Raw genomic sequence first — 19390 nt, forward strand, 5'->3', positions numbered from 1 at the left:
ACAATTGTAAATCGTAGGCCACAATAGACCTTTCTGCGCTTAGTAGGCATTTTTGCCAACCACGGCCTGCAAAACTATGGAAGGTCCAACACTGCAAAAATGAAAAAGAGTCATGACAGATCACCAAAATATTATTTGATACTAGAAAATACAACATTTTCAACAAAGCTACAAAATAACTCCTACACATGCCTTTTTACTATGTGTTGACGGCGTTATGAGGACTTTTTTTTTGAAAAATATGTTGCCAACCACGGCTTCTATTTATGCGCTTATGGCAGCCCATACAAAATGGCGCCAATGTTTACAAACAAAAGAAAGGCCTATAGGCTAGTCGGTCACAGTCCTTCGGTCAAATCTGCGGTGTCCCGTTTAAGGCTATTCGAGGTATGGCTCACGTAATATGAGGGCGCTGTTTGATTTGGGTAAATTCTTTTTGTATTTACTCAAACCAAGTAATAGCGCCCTCATATTGTGTCGGCCATAAATCAAATAGGCTAATACTTGACTTTATGCAGTAACTGCGAACCTATTGGGTTTTTGGGTGGTTTTTTTTTTGAACAGTGCCCTCTATTGTCGCAGTTGATCCATGTCTGTGCAAAGTGGCCCCAACCATGCTAGTCCTGGACCCAAAGCGCCCCAGGCGTCATCACGACTCCGTGGTTGTCACATTAAAAATTATGGATTATACAAATTCGGCAAACGGCGCGGTTTGACAAATTAGAAACTTGTGCTAATTTTGACACTGTTGCAATGTCAATGCCTCCATGCTTCCAATATTTGCATACTCTGTAAAATTTACCTTTTGTATTTTGTGCTTATCGTCTGTAGTAGGCAAACTTCATTTTTTGGATTTATTTTCAAACATTAAAAGCGTGGAAACAATGTCTCGTTGATTTGCATTGAACAGTGAATTTGTCTAAGAAACAGTTGAATCAACCCAGCAGTTTTTTGCAGTGTTTGCGCCATAGTGACTGGAATTTGGTGGGAAAACAATCCAAAAGTTGGTTATCCGCTCCGGACTACCAGTAGGACTTCACACACTCGATGTCGTTGACCAGCGACTTGGCCAGGCAAATGGACAGACACTCCAGGATAATCAGCACCCCGCCAGCCACGCCCAGCACGATGGCGTTATTGACGAACCAGTTCTTCATTCCTTCCACGCAGCCGGTGTAGTAGATGTCCGGTCGCGGATCGCCCGGGTTCCGTTCCTCTAGAGCACCGAAGCCGCACTGGTAGTTGGCGACGTCCGCGGCAGGATCCGGCTGGCAGCAGGAGTAAGGCACGCTGCACTTGGAACGGGCCGGCGAGTCGCAGGCAAAGTATCTGAAACATAAAGTAATAGGCCATGTTTTGATTGAATGAGGGCGCTTTAATTAGCATTTATTTGGAGTTATGGCCGACACAGGAGGGCGCGACTTTACCCAAACCAAATAGCGCCCTCGTATTGTGTCAGTCATACCCATTGATCTCCATATGGAGATCAATGGTCATACCTCGAAATATGGCGTTATTTTGGAGGACACAAGCTAACAGACGTGAATCTAAGGTTGTCGAAGTAGGCCTTCGCTTACATGTAAGTATATAGTGATAGTAAAATTCAAAACTTACGTTTTTACATTCATTAAGTTTAAGAAGAGAATAAGGTTTCTACATTGCTTCAAATAAGCCTCAGTGACTTAGGCTATAGACGCCATCTTTGCAACACATTGAATAATGGGCAAAAGTCGACATCTCCCAGTAGAACTGTATCGCTTTTGATCAACGAGTCGGGGAGTTTTACTCCTTTTGTTAACGCAATTCGAAACATTTAAGGTATTCTGACCACAAGCAAATAACTGTACAGGACAGACATCGGAGGACATATGACACACGGGCCTCACAAATGAGCAGACAGGCAAACAAGCAAAGAAAAACACACTAGCAAATAAGCCACTTACTTACAAAAACAAAATGAAGGAGCATTACTAAAGGGCAGTGTCTTCAAAACTTAAATATTCTTACATGTTTTTCTCCCAATCGTCAGGTCCTGTCGATCCACAACACTGTAGCGACTCCTGCAGTCCGTCCATTATAAACTGCGTGTCGGGATCATCTGCAAAACAATCAGACAAGATTTGAGACCAAAAGGTCAGTTGTATTTCCATTAGTTTTACAGTCGTGTTTCAATTATAGTTTCTGGCAAATGTAAAAACCAAAATTGCATCCACTGAGCTAAAACCAAAGAGTTTTTAACAATGAAATCGACCAGTAGGCATATTGCCATATGAATGAGGGAGAAAAGTTGGTTCTGAAAGATTCATCATTTGTCCGCCTTGACAGACAATGCATGTCAGGAACAACATTTCTTCACGGAAGGGCAGATCATACTTTTGTTTAATCTGTCTTTTAAAACGTATTACGATCATGATTCAGTGAGTGTGTTGTAGTGGAATGAAAAAAGAAGTGAAAAGTAAGGCTTCATGACAGATTTAATAACAACCTCGATCGGAAATGTCTCGGAAGCTGCAGGCCATCGAATTCGTGTTCATGCATGAGTCACGTGATTGTGCCATGTAATTTCTGGAAGGAGTAGTGTTTTGAGTAAAAATTAAATCAGATTTTTGACCCCAGTGACCCCATGATGACCTTTGACCACAGTTTGGTCATGTGACATGCTGGGGCTGGGCTACTGATACTTTTGACAAAGTTTGGTTGAAATCGATCAAAAAATAGGAGCAATAGACAATGTCAACGTTTGTTACTAACTAACTAACTAACGGAGAGTGTTAATGATTTAACAAATAGATTTGTTAAGCTGCTATCCCGCAGCTAACAAAAATGAAACAAAAACATGTGCTGATACCATTAACTCACCGTAGTAATTTTTAATGGAGCCATCGATCCAGTCTTCCAGAATACCAAAGACTTTGTCTTGATAGAAGTAAGCCAGCACCCCGATAGTAATCTCAGCCAGCAAGATGAGGATCAGCGAGTACGCGAAAAACTTGAGCATGCACGTGTTTTCACGAAGGGCGCCGATACAGCCGCTGGTCGCCAGCAAGAAGATGACGGCGCCGACGATGATGAAGCCGTACATAGGATCAAAACCGATGCCGGCTACCTGTGAGAGGACAAGAGCATGAAAGAGTGTGGCTTTAGCCTGTAGGGCCATTTCTCAAACTTGGGATTCGTCACTGGATCGGCTCCTTTTCTTGCTCTGGCTACCTCTCTGGCCATGGAACCACTTTGTAGTGTATTTGTAGGAAGAGTCCAAAACATTGGCTTGGAAGTAATGGTTCGACACCCGGCTGTGACAGAAAACAACACGATCCGGACGGATCTTACAATAGTAAAACTGGAGCTGCATCAAATGCCGAAATTTGACGAACGACCTAGGGGCGGATTGGCCGCACATGAACCCAATCAGCAAAATTACAGCAGATCTTGAGTCCTGCGCTACAGACCACGAGGCATTGGCACTCTTTTAGATGCGAATAATTATTAACCAGCAATTTACTTCTTCGCACAATACACCTCTTATTAACCGAATCTGGAGGGAGGGGGGGGAGAAAAAATCGATCAAAGCAAAACTCAGACCTACCTCCGCGATGGCTTCCACGCTGGCCAGCGCCTTGGAGACCACGCCCCAGATGCCGAACCCAAGCAGGAACACGCCCAGCAACCAGAAGAGCAAGTTAAGGAAGAAGACGGTGTACTTGATGCAGGGACTGACCTCTACGCCCGGCGGAGCGCGCCGGAACCGCCGGAACGACTGCTTCTTGGCCTGCTGCTGTCCTCTCTGCTGCTGCTGGCGTGATTTTGGTTGTTGTTGCTGCTTTGGTTGTTGTTGCTTTGGTGGTTGTTGTTGCTTTGGGCGTTGCTGCTGCTGCTGCCGTTGCGGTTGGCGATTTTGTTCGTACTGTGGCTGTGCCTGCGGCTGTTTGATGAGAAATAGTTTATGTGATATCAATTATTGCTCTGTATGGTATGGAGTATTCAATACATTGTTGTGTAATATTTTTGCTATAACGCATGTAGTAAGCGAATAAGCTTTATAATTTGAGGTATTATGCGTATTTAGCAACCTAGTCTTGTTGATAGTTGGATCACTTAAGTATGGCACGGTGTGTGTAGTATTAACAGTGTTGCGTTTTCGCATATAGGATCAAGGAACACACCGGAGTTTGGGGCTCAAGTGTCCTCAAACTCACTTTTATCACCGTTGAGGGCGTAATTATCCACAAAACCCATACCTACCGGTGGCTGTTGTGGTCTGCGATAAGGCTGTTGGGGTTGCTGGGGAGCGCTAGGACCCGACTGCTGCATGTAGTAGCCTTGGTCTCTCATCTCTGGGTACCTCATCTCTTGGTTGATGTTGTACGGGGGTGGGCGCTCTAATTCCCCTGGAAAAGGTTCTGTCTTAGTAGCACGTCCCATCGTCGTGGTGACCTGTTTTGCTACAGAAGTTTGAAATCGGAGGTACAGCACTTTATCCACACTTGATGTCTTGAAACCTGTCTTTTTGATCGATCTCTGATTCTCTTCCCTATAGAATATCTGTGGTTTTCCTCCAATAAAAGTAACATTCTCAATTTTCTTCAATTCTCTCCACGGGTTTCTTTAGGCCTAGCCTGTAATTCTCCATTCATTCACAAAACTAAATAATAATCATCAGTGATTCTGAGCGAACGAGGAACAAACTTTATTTTTTATCCTCACACCCTTTCCTTGTCATAAAGTGTTTGTTTAATCTTGTTGACACACCACTGACAGCTAACACGCCATAACCTGAAGCCTATATACTACTTTATGCACAAATTCAAGAGCACACGGCATTCGTGTGTGCAAATACTACAATTTGACTTCGTAATGCGTGAACAATTTCGACGACGAAAATGGACTTTGGGTTATACACGCCCTTTACATGACAGAGCTGTGCACGTCATGCACCGGCTATTAACAGTTATTCAACTCAGTCACTTGTAAAAGCCTATGTAAAATGATAACAAAATTGAATTATTTTTTTGTTTCTTAGCTTCTCATTGAATGATACGGCGTGAATTGCAAGAAATAAACATTTTTCATAAGATATAGTTTATGGCAGTACCGTTGTAACAAATCTCTTTTGTGAGTTTGTGAGGTTCCGACAGAAACCTAGAAAACTCACAAACCTTCAAATTTTATAAAATGAAAAAAACAATTCTCTCTCTCTCTCTTCTAATGTGGATAAATTCATGGTTCTGAAAGCTAAAGTCCCTTTAAATTAAAATAACTAGAGAGAAACGTAAACAGAAGTTAAAGTTTCGAACTGCACTTTCAAGCTTATGCTATATACTTTTCAGTTTTGATATTAACAACGATACTGGTTTCAATTTTGAAAGGAGTGGTAAAGGTCAATGCATGTGCGTCATTCTTTTCAATTGTTTTCCCATAGCGTTCAGAAGCACACATTTACGATTGTGACAATTATGTGCTCGGTTTAAGTCGAAATATTCTGAATTTTTTTTCTGTGTTTAACAATTTTTTTCTTCACAAATCTAAGCTTGAGAGTGCACGAAATCTTTGTATAAAACACAGGCTTCAGTGATTACTGGTCGATAAACAGGTTATTTCAAACACCGTCCCCAAACCTAAATCTGTCATTTAATTCTTGTTATTCCGATAAACAAAAGCATGGCATTTATTATCATGCGCTCACTATGTTCCTTCCGTGATTCACTTCCCGATCAGCATTAGGTTTCTCGGAAGTTTGAACTTTGTGTCGTTCACACCTATAACTATTTTAAAGGTATAAACTCCATCTTCGTTGGTACAATTATGATACGTGTGTTAGTTGGTAAATAAAGAGTCATGCATTCCTACAAAGGCTTTGAAACAAATGAAAACAAAATATGGTAATTATTGCTTACAAATATTTACTGTGATATGCCTCACCACCTTCCCAAACAAGAGTGATTTTAAAGTATTCTGTCACTTGCTTTCATTTCATTAAAGACTTATAGGATATCATTTGCTTTTCGTGCATTTTTGTTCGTTTCCATTAATAACACCTCTCAAAATCCAAAGATGACTCAACGGTTCAGAACCTGACCTGTTAAAGTATCAGCTCAGTGGAAAGTACACATTTGGAGAAAACAGTGAAAAACCATGCATAACCTTTGATCACGAAACACCATTCGTCAATTGCACACTTTTTATTTCCAAAAATCAGTCAATTGATCCTTGGAATCACTGAGTATACATTTCTTGATTTCTTCTATAAATGACATCAAGCGAGACGAAATAGTTTCACGAGGTGTTTAGTGCCAGTACCGTGATATATTTAATCCAATAAGCTTTTGACAATAATTCGGTGGGTTACTTTTGGGATATGCAAATGATCCTTTATGCCTTAAAATTAACATCAATTGAATTTCTGCAATTTGTGGCATTCTAAAAACGTCACGTGCCGTTTGTGCAGGCAATGATCATCTTACATCGACATGGGTGGACTCGAACCTGCGATCCCGCATAAGTTACAAGCTGACATCTCCATCATGTTAACATAGTGTAGGCCATGGCCTCTGCACGGTCGATTGAAAGAGAGACCGAAAACCTCCGCTGTTTTGAAAGGATCGACTTTAACATAACGGCGCGAATGAGTCATTGTTTTGTACGTGAAGCCTTGCTTTGGCCATTCCGCGCAAAAAAACAAACACCACCACCAAATCTCCATAGATTATAGCCATTAATATATCGTTTAAACATAATTTGTAGAAAATTAAATGAAAACAATAAAATACCAAATATGTTGCCATAAGCCTTACACAAAACAGCATAATACAGTCAAACCCTGAGAAGAGCACTGTTAATACAAGGTCCTGCTTATAACAAGTAAAATTGTGGTCCCGAGTCTTTGTTTTTCTTTGTTTCCTTTGTTTTTCAACACTGTTAATGAAAGGTACCTGTTATAACAATATAATTCGTAAAGTCACAAGGACGTTGTAGGTGTTTGACTGTACATTGAGTCAAAATGTTTCACCACGACATAAACATGACTTTAGTATAGGCCTACAGTAGTTAAATTCGACAAGAAAAACATCCTCACCTGATCGAGTTGTTCTGATGTTCAACGGGGGATATTCCTGTCGGGAAATTTACCCCGAAGTCGAGCTTTGCCCTAAAAAAACAAGTGAGTGTAGTATTGCCAACACCACGACAGTGATATCGGGCAGGAACAGTGAGACACGGGCGCAGCGTTTCCAAGTGAACCGGATTCTGGGGTCGACCTGTCGATATCGCCATGCACATCTCGTGATACGCAACACCGTATATCCCCGCTATCTCCAGTTGTCATAAATTTACATGTCGTGTTTGATGACACAAATGGCTGTAATCCATATTTCTAAGCCCCTTGTGGGTTGGTTTACTGCAAATATAACGGTCAAAGTGCGGAGTGGGTTAATGGTTAACCCATGTGTCTGGCGCACAGGCATGCACGATGAAAACAGCTTGAGCGATTTCACAGCGGTGCCTTTTAATCATTAATATAGTACTGGTTCCCCGCGGCTGCTGGTAACCTTGGAAACGACATCCATGGGATCGATGCATCTGTCTACTCATAAAACGTGATATAGTAAAACATTAATATGTGATTTACTTAACAATGCATTCGGTGCATAGGTGTAGCCAGCTGTACAATATTTTGTACAGACTGCCCTTTTTTATTCAATGCCCTTTTTTTCACCAGCGCAGCCCTTTTTTCCGAAACAAGTGCCCTTTTTAAAAGTAAGTGGTGGCCTTTTTGGTTCCATCAGCCGTTGCGGGTGCCTGTTTTGTTAATTTCGCGCATGTATCGCCGTTAAAAGCACCATATATTGTCCGTTTGTGTGCATAATCGTTGGTTTTGAACAGCGCCCCTATCGACAGATGGTACCAGCCCCCCCCCCCCTCCAAAGTGGAGGCCAACGGGGGGAAAAAAACGTGTCTACATTTCAGCACGGATGTACAAGTGCCCTTTTCATAAAAAGGTTAACCCCCACCCCACCCCCCCCCCCCCCCCCACCCCCCAATAAAAATGACCGTGCTACGTACGCCACTGCGGTGCTTTACTTACTGTGGTCATAGAGAAAGGACTCTTTTGTGTAATGCAGTGAATAACACATGCAGTTCTTTACATTGTATTTCAAAGAAGGCCAATCGGTCACTTTCAAGAACCCTAGACAGCAGATTTTTATGTCTGTTTGTTGGTTTGTTCCTCTCTTTTGTGAGCTATATGTTCATCTTTGTTGTCTGTCTTTTAAATTCATCATCATTTTTGTAAATTTAAGGTAAAATCTAGAGAACTGAACTAAATGTAAATGTTATTGACATGTTGAGGTCATCCAAATTTATTTGTTTATCTTGCACAAAAACAAACAAGGGCACCAGTACATGCTGACTTCCCTTCTTGAACGAAAATGGTTACCATGCCAACACAACAGGTGCCAACTGGCTGGATGCATAGTAGAAATAACATTGGTATCAGCAACAATGATCCTCCGAACCGACATCGCTGTGTGATCATCATCATGGAAACACCAGGGCATCCTCGTGCGCGTCAGTGGCAGCATCTCGTTGCCGTGGAGACGGCCTGGCATTCCCCGCATCGTTGATCTCCAAGTATATTTTCATCGTCATCCGCATCCGGCGTTTGACGGTTGATGACGATAAAGCCACGAGTAGTGGCATACAACGGGATCCTTCAATTCATCATCTTTAATTTATGAACTTGTTGGACAGTGTTTAAGGGCCAACATCAAATGGTTTATTTTTGTGATTTAGTAAAATGATTTTCAACTACGCGGATTTGCTGATGCTACCAGGATGACAAACATTGAGAGAACCGACACTTATTCTGTTATGTGTAGGTTGCATTAACACACACACACACAAAAAGAATAAAAAAGAGGAAGCATGCTTTGTTTATTTGCCGACAGGGAATTACGTGATATTTTGCGGACAATATGTTTCCGACAAGAACAGCTAAAATTTCCCTTAAAAAAAGAAATTGTCATCAATGTGTATTATGCATGGCCTTTCAAGGCCACCATACTATAGTATGTTTGGGTAACGGTTTTCTAAATGTTCGTTCACGTTTCGGCTTCGTCCCTGATTTTAGAATAATTTTGAAGCCTTATTTTTTCTAATAATATGCAAATATTCTAAACTTTTCACTCATACTAGGGGAAAAAATGGTCTTGATTCAGAAAATGAACCTGTATTGAGACTGAGTCCCCCACACTGAGTCAGGAGCCTGCAAATTTACGAAAGCCTCAGCTGGTAAAGAAACCGAAGTTTGAAAACACAAAGTGCGTGATCGAATAAGTCGTCGCGTCGTGGTGGCGCATGCATTGTATGTACCTCATTGGTACCCGGTTCTTCCCATTCTATAGTACAGGCTTCATGCACGCGAGGCGCTGGGTACCAAGCTTAGTTATTTTCCGAACATCATGGCGGACCCCGTGACTGAAGAACAAACCAGTGAGCAAAACGGTGGACAAGCTGCCATTCCGCCTCCAGGAACCACAGATAATGAGACAACGACATCTGCTAAACCAGGGGAAAGCATATTCGCATCGAAGGGCAAAGATGATCCTGCGTAAGTTTTGTGAATTGGGGGGAACAAGTGGGTCTAGTGTAGGTGGTTGGGTTTATCATTCGAATGGGCCACATGGCGCACAACAAGCACAACAATACGCGGGTACAACGGCGGCGCGTGCATGCAGGGACGCTCAACTCGGTTTCATTACCATTAATGCTAGGGGAAATGTGTGACAATGTGGTCGGGTTATTACTTGGAAGGATGTGTGCGAATTTATTATGCTGTGCATGTATTGTTACATCAAAAAAGGAGATTTTTCAGTAGGCCTATTTCAGTTTTCACCACTTTTTTCCACGAATAAGTACGAAAAGTGTTTTTAAATTCAGGAAAAAGGCAAGAACGTGAACTTGTGAAGAATGTCAATGTGTTTTCCCTTCCCATATTATTGTGTCCAATGTCAAAAAAATTACCCAAGCAACACTAAACTAGCAGACTAGCAGTGGATTTACCATGTTTACACAACCAGGCCTGGTCAGTGCAGTTCGGCTGCAGCAAAATTACAGAATACCCGCCACTCAAAGATCACCCTCTAAAATTCAACAGATACGTGGATATATACGGAGTGGGATTGAGTCAGGGACGGTTAGCAGAGGGCGCTATTTTCTCTTTTTAAAAACCATCGCCCAAGGGGTTGAATCAGTACATACAACGTAAAATGAATGGGGATGATCGGAATAAAAGTCTAAGTCAAAGTCCAGTGGCGGGTAATTCTGCAATCGTGCCCATTTAGTCATTTACAATGTCAATGTATTCATTGTTTTTGACAGCCATGACAACGTTGTTCAATGCTTGCGTACGTAGACGTATATGTGGTCTAATTAAATAACCTAATGTTCAGTTTACTTTTTGTAGGCCTATTTTTTCTTGAGGCATGTATCAACAGGCATGCAACTTTTCCTGGGATCCGCTGATTTCCTCGTTTTTTACTTCTCATGAATGTCATTACAAATTGGAAAATACTGTACAAAGTCTTGTGGGGTTTGGAGTCTCCTCGTTTTTCTAAATTCCCAGTTGCATGCCTGTATTAAGCATCCTGACTGGCAATGCTCATTGAAGGACTTGTATCTGTGGGCAATTCTAAAAACCTGAAGTAGAGTGAGGTGTAAGCCTATAATTAAATAGTATTACCATCTTTTGTTTTTGTTCTTGCAGGAAAATATTTGTTGGGGGTCTAAACAGCTGCACCACAAATGGTAAGAGTACTAAGACTAAGAGACTTTTTTTTTTACGTCATCTTTAATGATGGTAAACTCCGATCAGTGTAAGGCTTTGCTTTCAATGGAGGCCCTCAAGTTAATGAGAACTATGTGAAAGAATGGACTTTTCTGTCCATGATCAGTGAACTTAAATCCCTTAACCCTAACCCACCTCACTCCTCCAAAATCCTCCTGGCGGTTTTGGAGGATTCTAGAGGATTGAGGATGAATGGTGATTGAATCAAATGAGGATTCTGGAGGATTGAGGATGAATGGTGATTGAAGCACATGAGGATTTTGGAGGATTGAGGATGAATGGTGATTGAAGCACAAGAGGATTTTGGAGGATTGAGGATGAATGCATTTTGAGGCAGGACTGTCTGATGATTTTGAAGGATTTGGCGTTGGTTATCCTTCATTTAAACACGAGTGCAAAGTTTTGGGATGAGGAGGATTTTGGAGGATTGAGGATGAATGCATTTTGAGGCAGGACTGTCTGACAATTTTGAAAAATTTAGGCGGAGTTGCAAAATTTTGGAAAATTTTGGAGGATTTTGGAGGATTGAGGATGGTTGTAAGCAACAAGGGCCTAGGGGGTTAGGGTTAACCCTATTAAACTCGCCCAACATTTTGGTTGGACACTGGGGGGGGGGGGGGGCTGGAAAACCAAAATAAGTATGTAGTTATCTCTCGGTGTATAAAATATGATTAGAGGTATTGTATGTGAAACTTGGTATTGCGTCTGATATTTCTTGCAGAGAGTTTACATGCTTACTTCTCTCAGTTCGGCGAAGTGGTGGACGTCAACGTGAAATACACACAAGAACAAATGGGAAATCTGAGAGACACAAATGAGCAAAATGTCAGGTCCAGAGGGTTTGGCTTTGTTCTTTTTGGAAGTCCGGAAATTGCCAAAAAGGTAGGAGTTTTTATCAAATGTTTAATCCGATGGGTCTTCCACCAACAGCCAACCCTGTGCATTGATCCCCTACTGGTCGCCCTCCCAAGACCTTCCTTTCCTTCACTACCCCACAGCTGAAAAAAAAACTATGTCACATCAAACCCTCCTGCTGTAAGGTTTTGACAGCTTCCAAAAGTACTTGGGCAAAATACTGGGCGAAGTACTTTAATTAAAAGAAGGAGTTTTAAACCAGGGTTCGGCCATAACCTTTTTTTTCATGAGCCAGCCGGACTCGTGAAACAGATTGTCATTTAGTCCACAGGTCTTTTCACAAGGCCTCAATAGAATTTTTTTGAATTTTGCACCAGGATGTCATAAACGAAGTTATTTACTCGCCCGGCCGGCTACATTAGGGAATGGTTTTGACAAGCCTTGGCTGTTTGGCGACCGCTACCACCAAGGTCGAACTCTGTTTAAACCTTCGTAACAGCCTTTGTTTTTCCACAATATTGGAATATTAAGCCCCATGTAAAGAAATTAGGTTGTGATGTGCCGAATATTTTTTTTTTAAAGGAAACTAAAACAAACCAAAAGTTGGTTTACTAGACCACGTGCTTTGAGTTTGACCCATATTTTCTTGTTGAAAAAACTTTTCTTTTTTTCAATAATCTGGAAATGGTGATTCTGATATTATTTACTTTTCTAATTTAGGTTTTGGCAGAGGAACACACAGTGGACGGCAAGGCAATTGAGGTCAAGAAAGCAGTCAGGCACGGCCAACCAAGATCCAAGAAACTCTTTGTGGGCGGCATCCCAAACTTCATATCAGAGGAAATACTCAATGCGTACTTCGGTGCGTTTGGCGAAGTAAGTCACTGATTTGTGTCTCGTTTTGTCAGAAAGTTGCCAAGCTGTTAGTAAAGATGCACAACATTTACATTCACTTCTTTTTTCATACCAAGTTGACTTTCTTATGCCGTTCTTATAGATTATTGAAACAAAGATCATCATCAACCACCAAACCCAGAGGCGTCGCGGCTTCGCCTTCATCCAATTTGAGGATGAGACCACGGTGGACACAATCGCCATAGTCAAGCACCACGAGCTGGAAAACGGTACAGAGAAATGCCGCGTAGAGGTGAAGCCCGTCCTGCCACAGACAGACAAGTTCAGGGAAGGTGGCTTCAGAGGGCGAGGAGGGTTCAGAGGAAACGGACGGAGGGGCGGATGTAAGAAAAAAAGACTCTAACTAGTTACACAATTCTTAACAACTTGGAGGCCGGCTTAAAGATCCTACCGAACTCAAACACCCCGGGCCTTTTCCCAAGCCAAGATACCTGAATCCTCCAAAACCTTGTCTAAGTATCATCCCTTGTCCAATGGAGCCCTCTCTGTCTCCAGTCCAACGTCTGATGTATCTAATCATGCAAATTTATGCCCCCCCACCCGCACGCCAGCCAGTCATGTTGCAGAGGCACCTAGTGTGCTCAACTTGGAGTGTAGTTGATCGGCTTTGTCATCCTTCCAAAATACTCCATGAGACAGGGGGGGGGGATTGGCAAGTACAGCAGACAGGTGGAAAATTACTCTCAGGGCAACATACATTATAAAAAAAAAATTATTTGTGCACATAACAAATCTTTCCAGTTTTCATTTAGAGAAATCAGTGATGCACCTTTTCCTCGGATCAGCTGATTTCCTCATTTTCCACTTATGCCATTAAAAATTGGAAAAAAACTGTATAAAATTGTGTAAAGCTTGGAATTGGAATTTCCTCTCTGTTTTAGCTTACTTCCCAGTTGCTTGCCTGGGACATATATCATATCCTTAACTGCAAACATATTGATGATCACTCTTTTGAAAATGCAGCTGCAGGAGGTCACCCTTTAATAAACGAAGCTGTCATTTTTTGTCTGATTGGTCGTTTAGTTGGAGGTGGCGGTTACGGTCAACAGCAAGAGGGCTACCAAGGGGGCGGCCCTTACAACAACTATGAAGGATACAACCAAGGTGGGAGGGGTGGGTACAACCAGGGAGGGTACCAGCAAGGTGGGGGCAGCGGCTACTATCAAGGCGGGTACGACCAATCTGGATACAACCAGCAATACGACCAACAACAGTATCCGGTGAGTCACCTCTGACCTTTTTAGGGCTGACAAAGTTCAGTTAATTCAGAATTCGGATATTTGGCTCTTTATTCAATTTACCCTAACCATCCCAAATCCTCCAAAATCCTATTTGCAAATTGGAGAAATTTGCAGGATGGAGGTTACATGGCAAAAGTGCGTTGCTGATTTCGGAGGACGCACTGTGTCAAGGTCTTGGGCCGGACCTTGTGTTGTTTATGCTCAGCCTAGCATAAATGTAGTCCTTGATTATACTTGAAATCCTCCCCACTGCTCCAGGATGTCACTGCCTCTGCCTCGGCCTATTGACAGTCATAGCTGGAGGATTTTGCTGGATTCAGGCAGTGGTCACCTCTCCACGGACCATATTCAAGAAATAATGGAGGAATTTGCAGGATTGAGGCTATATGCTTTTTTTCCATGAGGCCAATTTGAGGATTTTGCAGGATTGAGGCTACATCCTAGCAAAAAGGCCTAGGGAGTTAGGGTTAAATATTTGAAGTGAACGAGAACGATATTTTGGTCAGCAATGCAAACTGTTTCAGTGTTTTGTCGATCTATTCTGTTTTTGAAATACATTATAATCAATGTGAGAACAAGTATCAGTTTAAATATCAGGCTGAATGAAGAAGTTGACTTTGACAGGATTTGAGCCGACGACCATCGGCTGAATAGAGTGAAACATTCAATACCTTCTGTTTTGAAATTTAGTAACTTAAACTGCAGATAGGAGTAAATTGCTTTGCAGTACACATGTACTTGTGACCAATGGGAAACAAACACATGCTTTTATAGAAAAAAAAAATTCAAGAAGTGTTTTTATTTAATATATTCTTCATTTATTAATCGTTTTTCCCCCCCCCCCTTTTTTTTGTCTTGCAGGGCTACCAGGGATACAACTATAATTACCAGAACTACGGCCAGAACCAGGATGCATCGGGCCAATATGCCAACGGGGCCGGTTACCAGGCCGGGTACCAGGGGGGATATGACACAAGCAGCTACGGGGGTGCACAGCAGCAGCAGTATAACTACGGCTCCAACTACGGACAAGGTTTGTGCAGTACATATATTGCACATCCTTAGAATTTACAGTGCAATATTATTATTAAACGTCATGAATATTTATGAGTCAGTTCTTGAATGTAATTGGTTAGTAATGGGGGATCGTGGTCTGGCGAAGTTTATTATGTATTATTAGACTCATGAATATTAACGTGCGAGTAATCTCTTGTGATTGGTCAGTAATGACTTTTGACTCAAAATCTGAGAGCTGGGGTTTGAATGCAGCTGCTTTCAATATGTTGTGCCCCTGGGCAAGCCTTTTTACCCATCTATGCCTCTTTACATGCAGAATTTTATAAACATGAGGTGACATACTCTGTAGAGACCATTAGTTCGTCAATCATTAACCTCTGAAGAATGTTACGTGAACAGACAATGAAAATTCCCGATCTAATACCATGGTATAACAAAGTGTATTTTGAACGATACCTTTTGCTCAAACACCCCAAAATAATGTACATGTACTTGACTGTTGTTTGATCTGTGTTTAGAAGCATCCAACTACGGCAAGGCACAGACGGGCGGTAACCAGCAAAATGCCTACCAGCCATACTGAGGAAGTCGAGTTGAGCAAATAAAGGTTTGTTTTCATATAATTTGAACTAAGAAATTAACTGGAGCGGGGTTTGAACCTGTGACCTCCAGATTACCGTTTTGCTGCTCTACCAACTGGGCTATCCAGCCGTATATTGGTAGTTTTCCAATTTGTCAGTGTCTTAGTTCAAACAGTTTTTATGTATTTTAATTTTGTTTAATGACACACCACATGACTAAATGCCAGTTTGGAGTAAGGTCATATTGTCTGCGAGTTTTTACGAAAGGTTTTCTGATCTGAAACGAGTTTCAAGTGTTAGTTCTGTTGTTCATGCAAAGCAAGGCCTCATATCAGTAGGCTTTCAAGTTCAGCAAAAAGAAATGAAGCAGAAACATGGTCTGAAAAGCTTCTTCTTTTTTTTAATTCTGACGCCTGATGTGCATTTGCAGCACACATCTTTATTTCTGTAAGTTTAAGAGTGTGTGTTTTTGAGATCAACTTAGTTACAGTTTTAAAGTTTGAGACCACCAGGTTGTCTGACTTTACACTTGCTTAAATGCATGTTGATTAATACATGAACAAATAAGATGCCTGTAAAACACATCTATCTGTTGGAATATTGCAGACCACTGCTCTTGGGTACCCCTTATTAATAGTGGGACAAAAATACCCTAACCTAGTGCAAAACTTTTATGATACATTGTGTAAATGTTGAATTGACCATAAGTAGACTTTGTACTATTTGAACAAACTAGCTATCTTGTAATGCTTCCATATTTTTTCCGTTTTTATTTCAGATACGATATTTTTGACGGGAAATCCTGGGGGCCTGAAATTCTAGGAAGGTGGTTGTAGCTTCGATGATTTTGGTGATAATTAATTGTACCGAGTTGCTGACCCTTTAACCTTTGTTCTCTTTTGAAACCATGTACACGTACATGCCTAGCGTTGCTCCCGAGTCTGACAAGATCTGACTGAAGGATCGTCTTCATTTGATGGCGTCTGCGGGATTTGATGGGGTTCAGGTTTTGCTGATGTACAGAACTAACCTTGCTTCTGAGTCTGACAAGATCTGACAAAAGAAACACATTCATTTGATGGATTCTGTAGGATTCAATTGGCTGTCTGATTTTGTTGGATTTGGCTGGCTGCACACTCTGGATCCTGTTGAAATAAGCACAGTCTGTGCTTTGCTGTTGTTGGGTTCTGTTGGGTAAACTCTTGGATACTTGTTGTTTTTGTTGGATTCAGTCTGTTCCACGCCTGTCCGTTGCTGAATTCTGTTCGATTCAACAGGCTTGGCCCTTACCTGTTTGATTTTGTTTGACTCAGAAGGGTCCGTGCTCGGCTTTTGTTGGGTTCTGTTGGATTCAACCTTGTTTATTGGTCTGCCCTGGAAATAATTAGTGCTGGGAAAATGAGAAATACATTGTACATGATGCTGGTCTTTCACAATCGGGCATGTGTGATAATACATGTTAGGTTACATGCATGTTTGTACATGGAAGATTTCAATTAAGAAATGAAAATGAGAAATGTTCAACCCCAAAAAACAGAATCATACAGAAAGAGTTGTATCAAGCATTGGATCCTTGTGCTGGCTTTCACAGAATCCAGTGTTCGATTTGGAACATTTTAATTTCACACTGACTTCATATGATACACGTGGATGGACAAAGATGACACTTGCGTTATGTCGAGTATGTGGCATTGCAAACTACACCCCAAAAAAAGTTTTCCACAAGACGTCTTGCCTTTTCGTGACAAAAAAATGTATGTTATCACAAATCTTGAAAGTATTTTCTTCAGCCACTTCATGAGATGAGACACAAATCACCACATTGCACTGCAAATAAGTAGAGTTTGACATTCATTTAAACCTCTTGCTTATCCTACAGTAATTGGGTTTTTTTTTGGGGGGGGGGCATATTCAGATTGTACACGTGTCCCGATCTGACAATTGGTTTGCGATATATTTTGAACTTGAAAATCTTTCCTTTTTTTTCAAAAGCTCAACAACAAAAATTCTGCCCTGTGAAAATGTCGGATTTTGCAGACTAAGTAAGGCCTTTTTTTTGGGGGGGGGGGAGATATTTCTAACTCGTTATGGGAAATTTCTTTTCACATTTTTCCTTTGCTACTTGGAGCAAAGTTTCAGTGTGTGTTGCTGCAACATTGAGAGTTAATTAAGGATTGGGGCAAAAAGCAACAACCACAGAAAAACATTGAGATGTTGTAAATTGGTGTTATGGATATTCTTAGTGTGATCCAAGAAGATAATAAAAAAAAACGTGGTTAGCTGTTAGAGCTGTAGTATTCAGAAAATGACAACTAAAATCACGAGATGTGAGTTACGACCTCCAGTTTACTGTTATTCTCCTTCGGTGTGTAAATTGTGTTCTGTTTCATTGATGAGTCCCTTTAATACGCTGATTTGTGTGGGCGGGGCCATACCCAACTTGTTCTCTGATTGGTTGGTTGCATTTTTAGTTGTCCTCACTTCATGTATGGACATGAAGTGTGTCAAAGTTACCCACCCCGAAATCTCGCGAGACTGACGCACAACGTGAAGATGACAAGGAGCTGTACAGGAAGCACAAGTGATTTCTCCTTTTTCATTTTAAAGTGTACTCATTTTTTGTGATCTCCAATATTGTAGATGTTGCTTTTAACGATGTGATGTTAGTCTTCTTTGATGTCTTATTTGTTGAATTTTTTTAATTATAAAATGGTTAAAGGGTTTAATAAAGTGAGCATTCCTTATGCAGTTAAAAGTTGCCAAAGGTTTTTAAATCTAACTTATTTATGTGAACTTGTTAAAGTGTTCTTTTTATCCAGTGTATAAAAGTCTTAATGTGCAAGTGCGTTTTTAAAACAACTTTTCTTAAGACAATCTTAGTTTTAAAGTGCACTGCCACTTAACGTAAAAGTCACATGAACAGCTGCAATTTTTCAATAAGAAGTATAACTTCTTTTAACGAAATTTGATTTTCTTTTAAGAAAAGTCTTATTTAAAATTTAAAATTTGGCCGTTTTTAAAGTGCCTTATTTTAAAGAACCACCGGGTGTTTTAAAGTTAAATACAAAACCTGGTGCTTGTTCGATAAAATTCCGATATTTTGTATTGTATATAAAAGTGGATCTTTCATGGAATTCTTTTTACAAGAAAAGTTGGAGGCAAAAACAGACTTGCTTTGGTGCGTCGTTCTGACTTGTTCATGTGTGCGATAGTTGTCCGGATTAGTTACAGCACATTTTTGAAGCAGGAAAAATGGTGTGATGCTGCTCGCGCCCTTTTTTTTGGGGGGGGGGGAATTATTTAGCCTGTGAAGTGGCACGTGAGTTCCTATCGTTGCAATCGAGATGATACTTGTAGGCAATGTCTCATCATGCTTAAATCCTTATACAGTGGGCATAGAAGGTAAACTTCCAGCATTCAAACTTTTCCAAAATTGGGATAACCACGGGAGGGAGTTCCCCCCCCCCCCCCCCCGTTCAGCCGGTGACTAATGTTATGAAACTAATCAAATGGGGCTAAAAATAATAAATGGAGTGCTGAAGTTCCTGAATTTATTCTCTAAATTTATTCTCAAATTGCCTTAGAATGCAGGAGAAAAAATATCGTAGATTTCAATTTTTCGGGGGGGGGGGGCGGTGGGATGCCCCGGACCCCCTAGCAGGGAGTGTCTTCAACACACACTTACTCAACACCCCCCCCCCCGTTTCTTCCTGACAACCAGATCCGCCCCTATAAACGGAAGTCCCATGTGACTTGGAGAACCATGTATTTTCAACCGTCTAATACACCTTGTGCGTAGCAGCCATCTTAGAGTGCAGTGCCTTTCTTTGGCTGGGGTGCATGAGTTGCGCATTGTTACTGAACTGAAATAAGAGATGCTCTCTATTAAGATGGCCGTTGCAAATAAGGCTATACATTCTCCGTTGGAAGAAACATTTTGG

The 19390-nt window shown here is 41.2% G+C and overlaps 2 protein-coding genes and 1 long non-coding RNA gene across 3 annotated transcripts; 2 read left to right on the forward strand and 1 right to left on the reverse strand.

Annotated features, from left to right (window-relative positions):
• Positions 1 to 559: 559 nt before the first annotated feature.
• LOC119731751 (tetraspanin-5-like) lies at positions 560 to 7392 on the reverse strand. Its single transcript, XM_038204990.1, has 6 exons — positions 7073 to 7392; positions 4243 to 4442; positions 3587 to 3922; positions 2860 to 3106; positions 2008 to 2098; positions 560 to 1329 (listed from the first exon to the last, which is right to left on the reverse strand). Exons 2-6 carry the CDS (start codon positions 4420 to 4422, stop codon positions 1023 to 1025), a joined length of 1161 nt encoding a protein of 386 aa, XP_038060918.1. The 5' UTR covers positions 4423 to 4442; positions 7073 to 7392; the 3' UTR covers positions 560 to 1022.
• Positions 1326 to 2134, forward strand: LOC119731752. The gene is made up of 2 exons (XR_005271490.1): positions 1326 to 1579; positions 2030 to 2134. It is a non-coding gene; the product is annotated as an uncharacterized LOC119731752 (long non-coding RNA).
• A 2005-nt stretch (positions 7393 to 9397) lies between the features above and the next one.
• LOC119731749 (heterogeneous nuclear ribonucleoprotein D-like) lies at positions 9398 to 18608 on the forward strand. Its single transcript, XM_038204989.1, has 9 exons — positions 9398 to 9604; positions 10760 to 10800; positions 11562 to 11722; positions 12416 to 12571; positions 12693 to 12933; positions 13634 to 13830; positions 14713 to 14884; positions 15387 to 15475; positions 16228 to 18608. The coding sequence occupies exons 1-8, from the start codon at positions 9456 to 9458 to the stop codon at positions 15449 to 15451; spliced, it is 1182 nt and encodes a 393-aa protein (XP_038060917.1). The 5' UTR covers positions 9398 to 9455; the 3' UTR covers positions 15452 to 15475; positions 16228 to 18608.
• Positions 18609 to 19390: the final 782 nt, after the last annotated feature.

Source organism: Patiria miniata, unplaced genomic scaffold, assembly GCF_015706575.1.
Source record: "Patiria miniata isolate m_02_andy unplaced genomic scaffold, ASM1570657v1 HiC_scaffold_24, whole genome shotgun sequence".
Classification (NCBI taxonomy): domain Eukaryota; kingdom Metazoa; phylum Echinodermata; class Asteroidea; order Valvatida; family Asterinidae; genus Patiria; species Patiria miniata.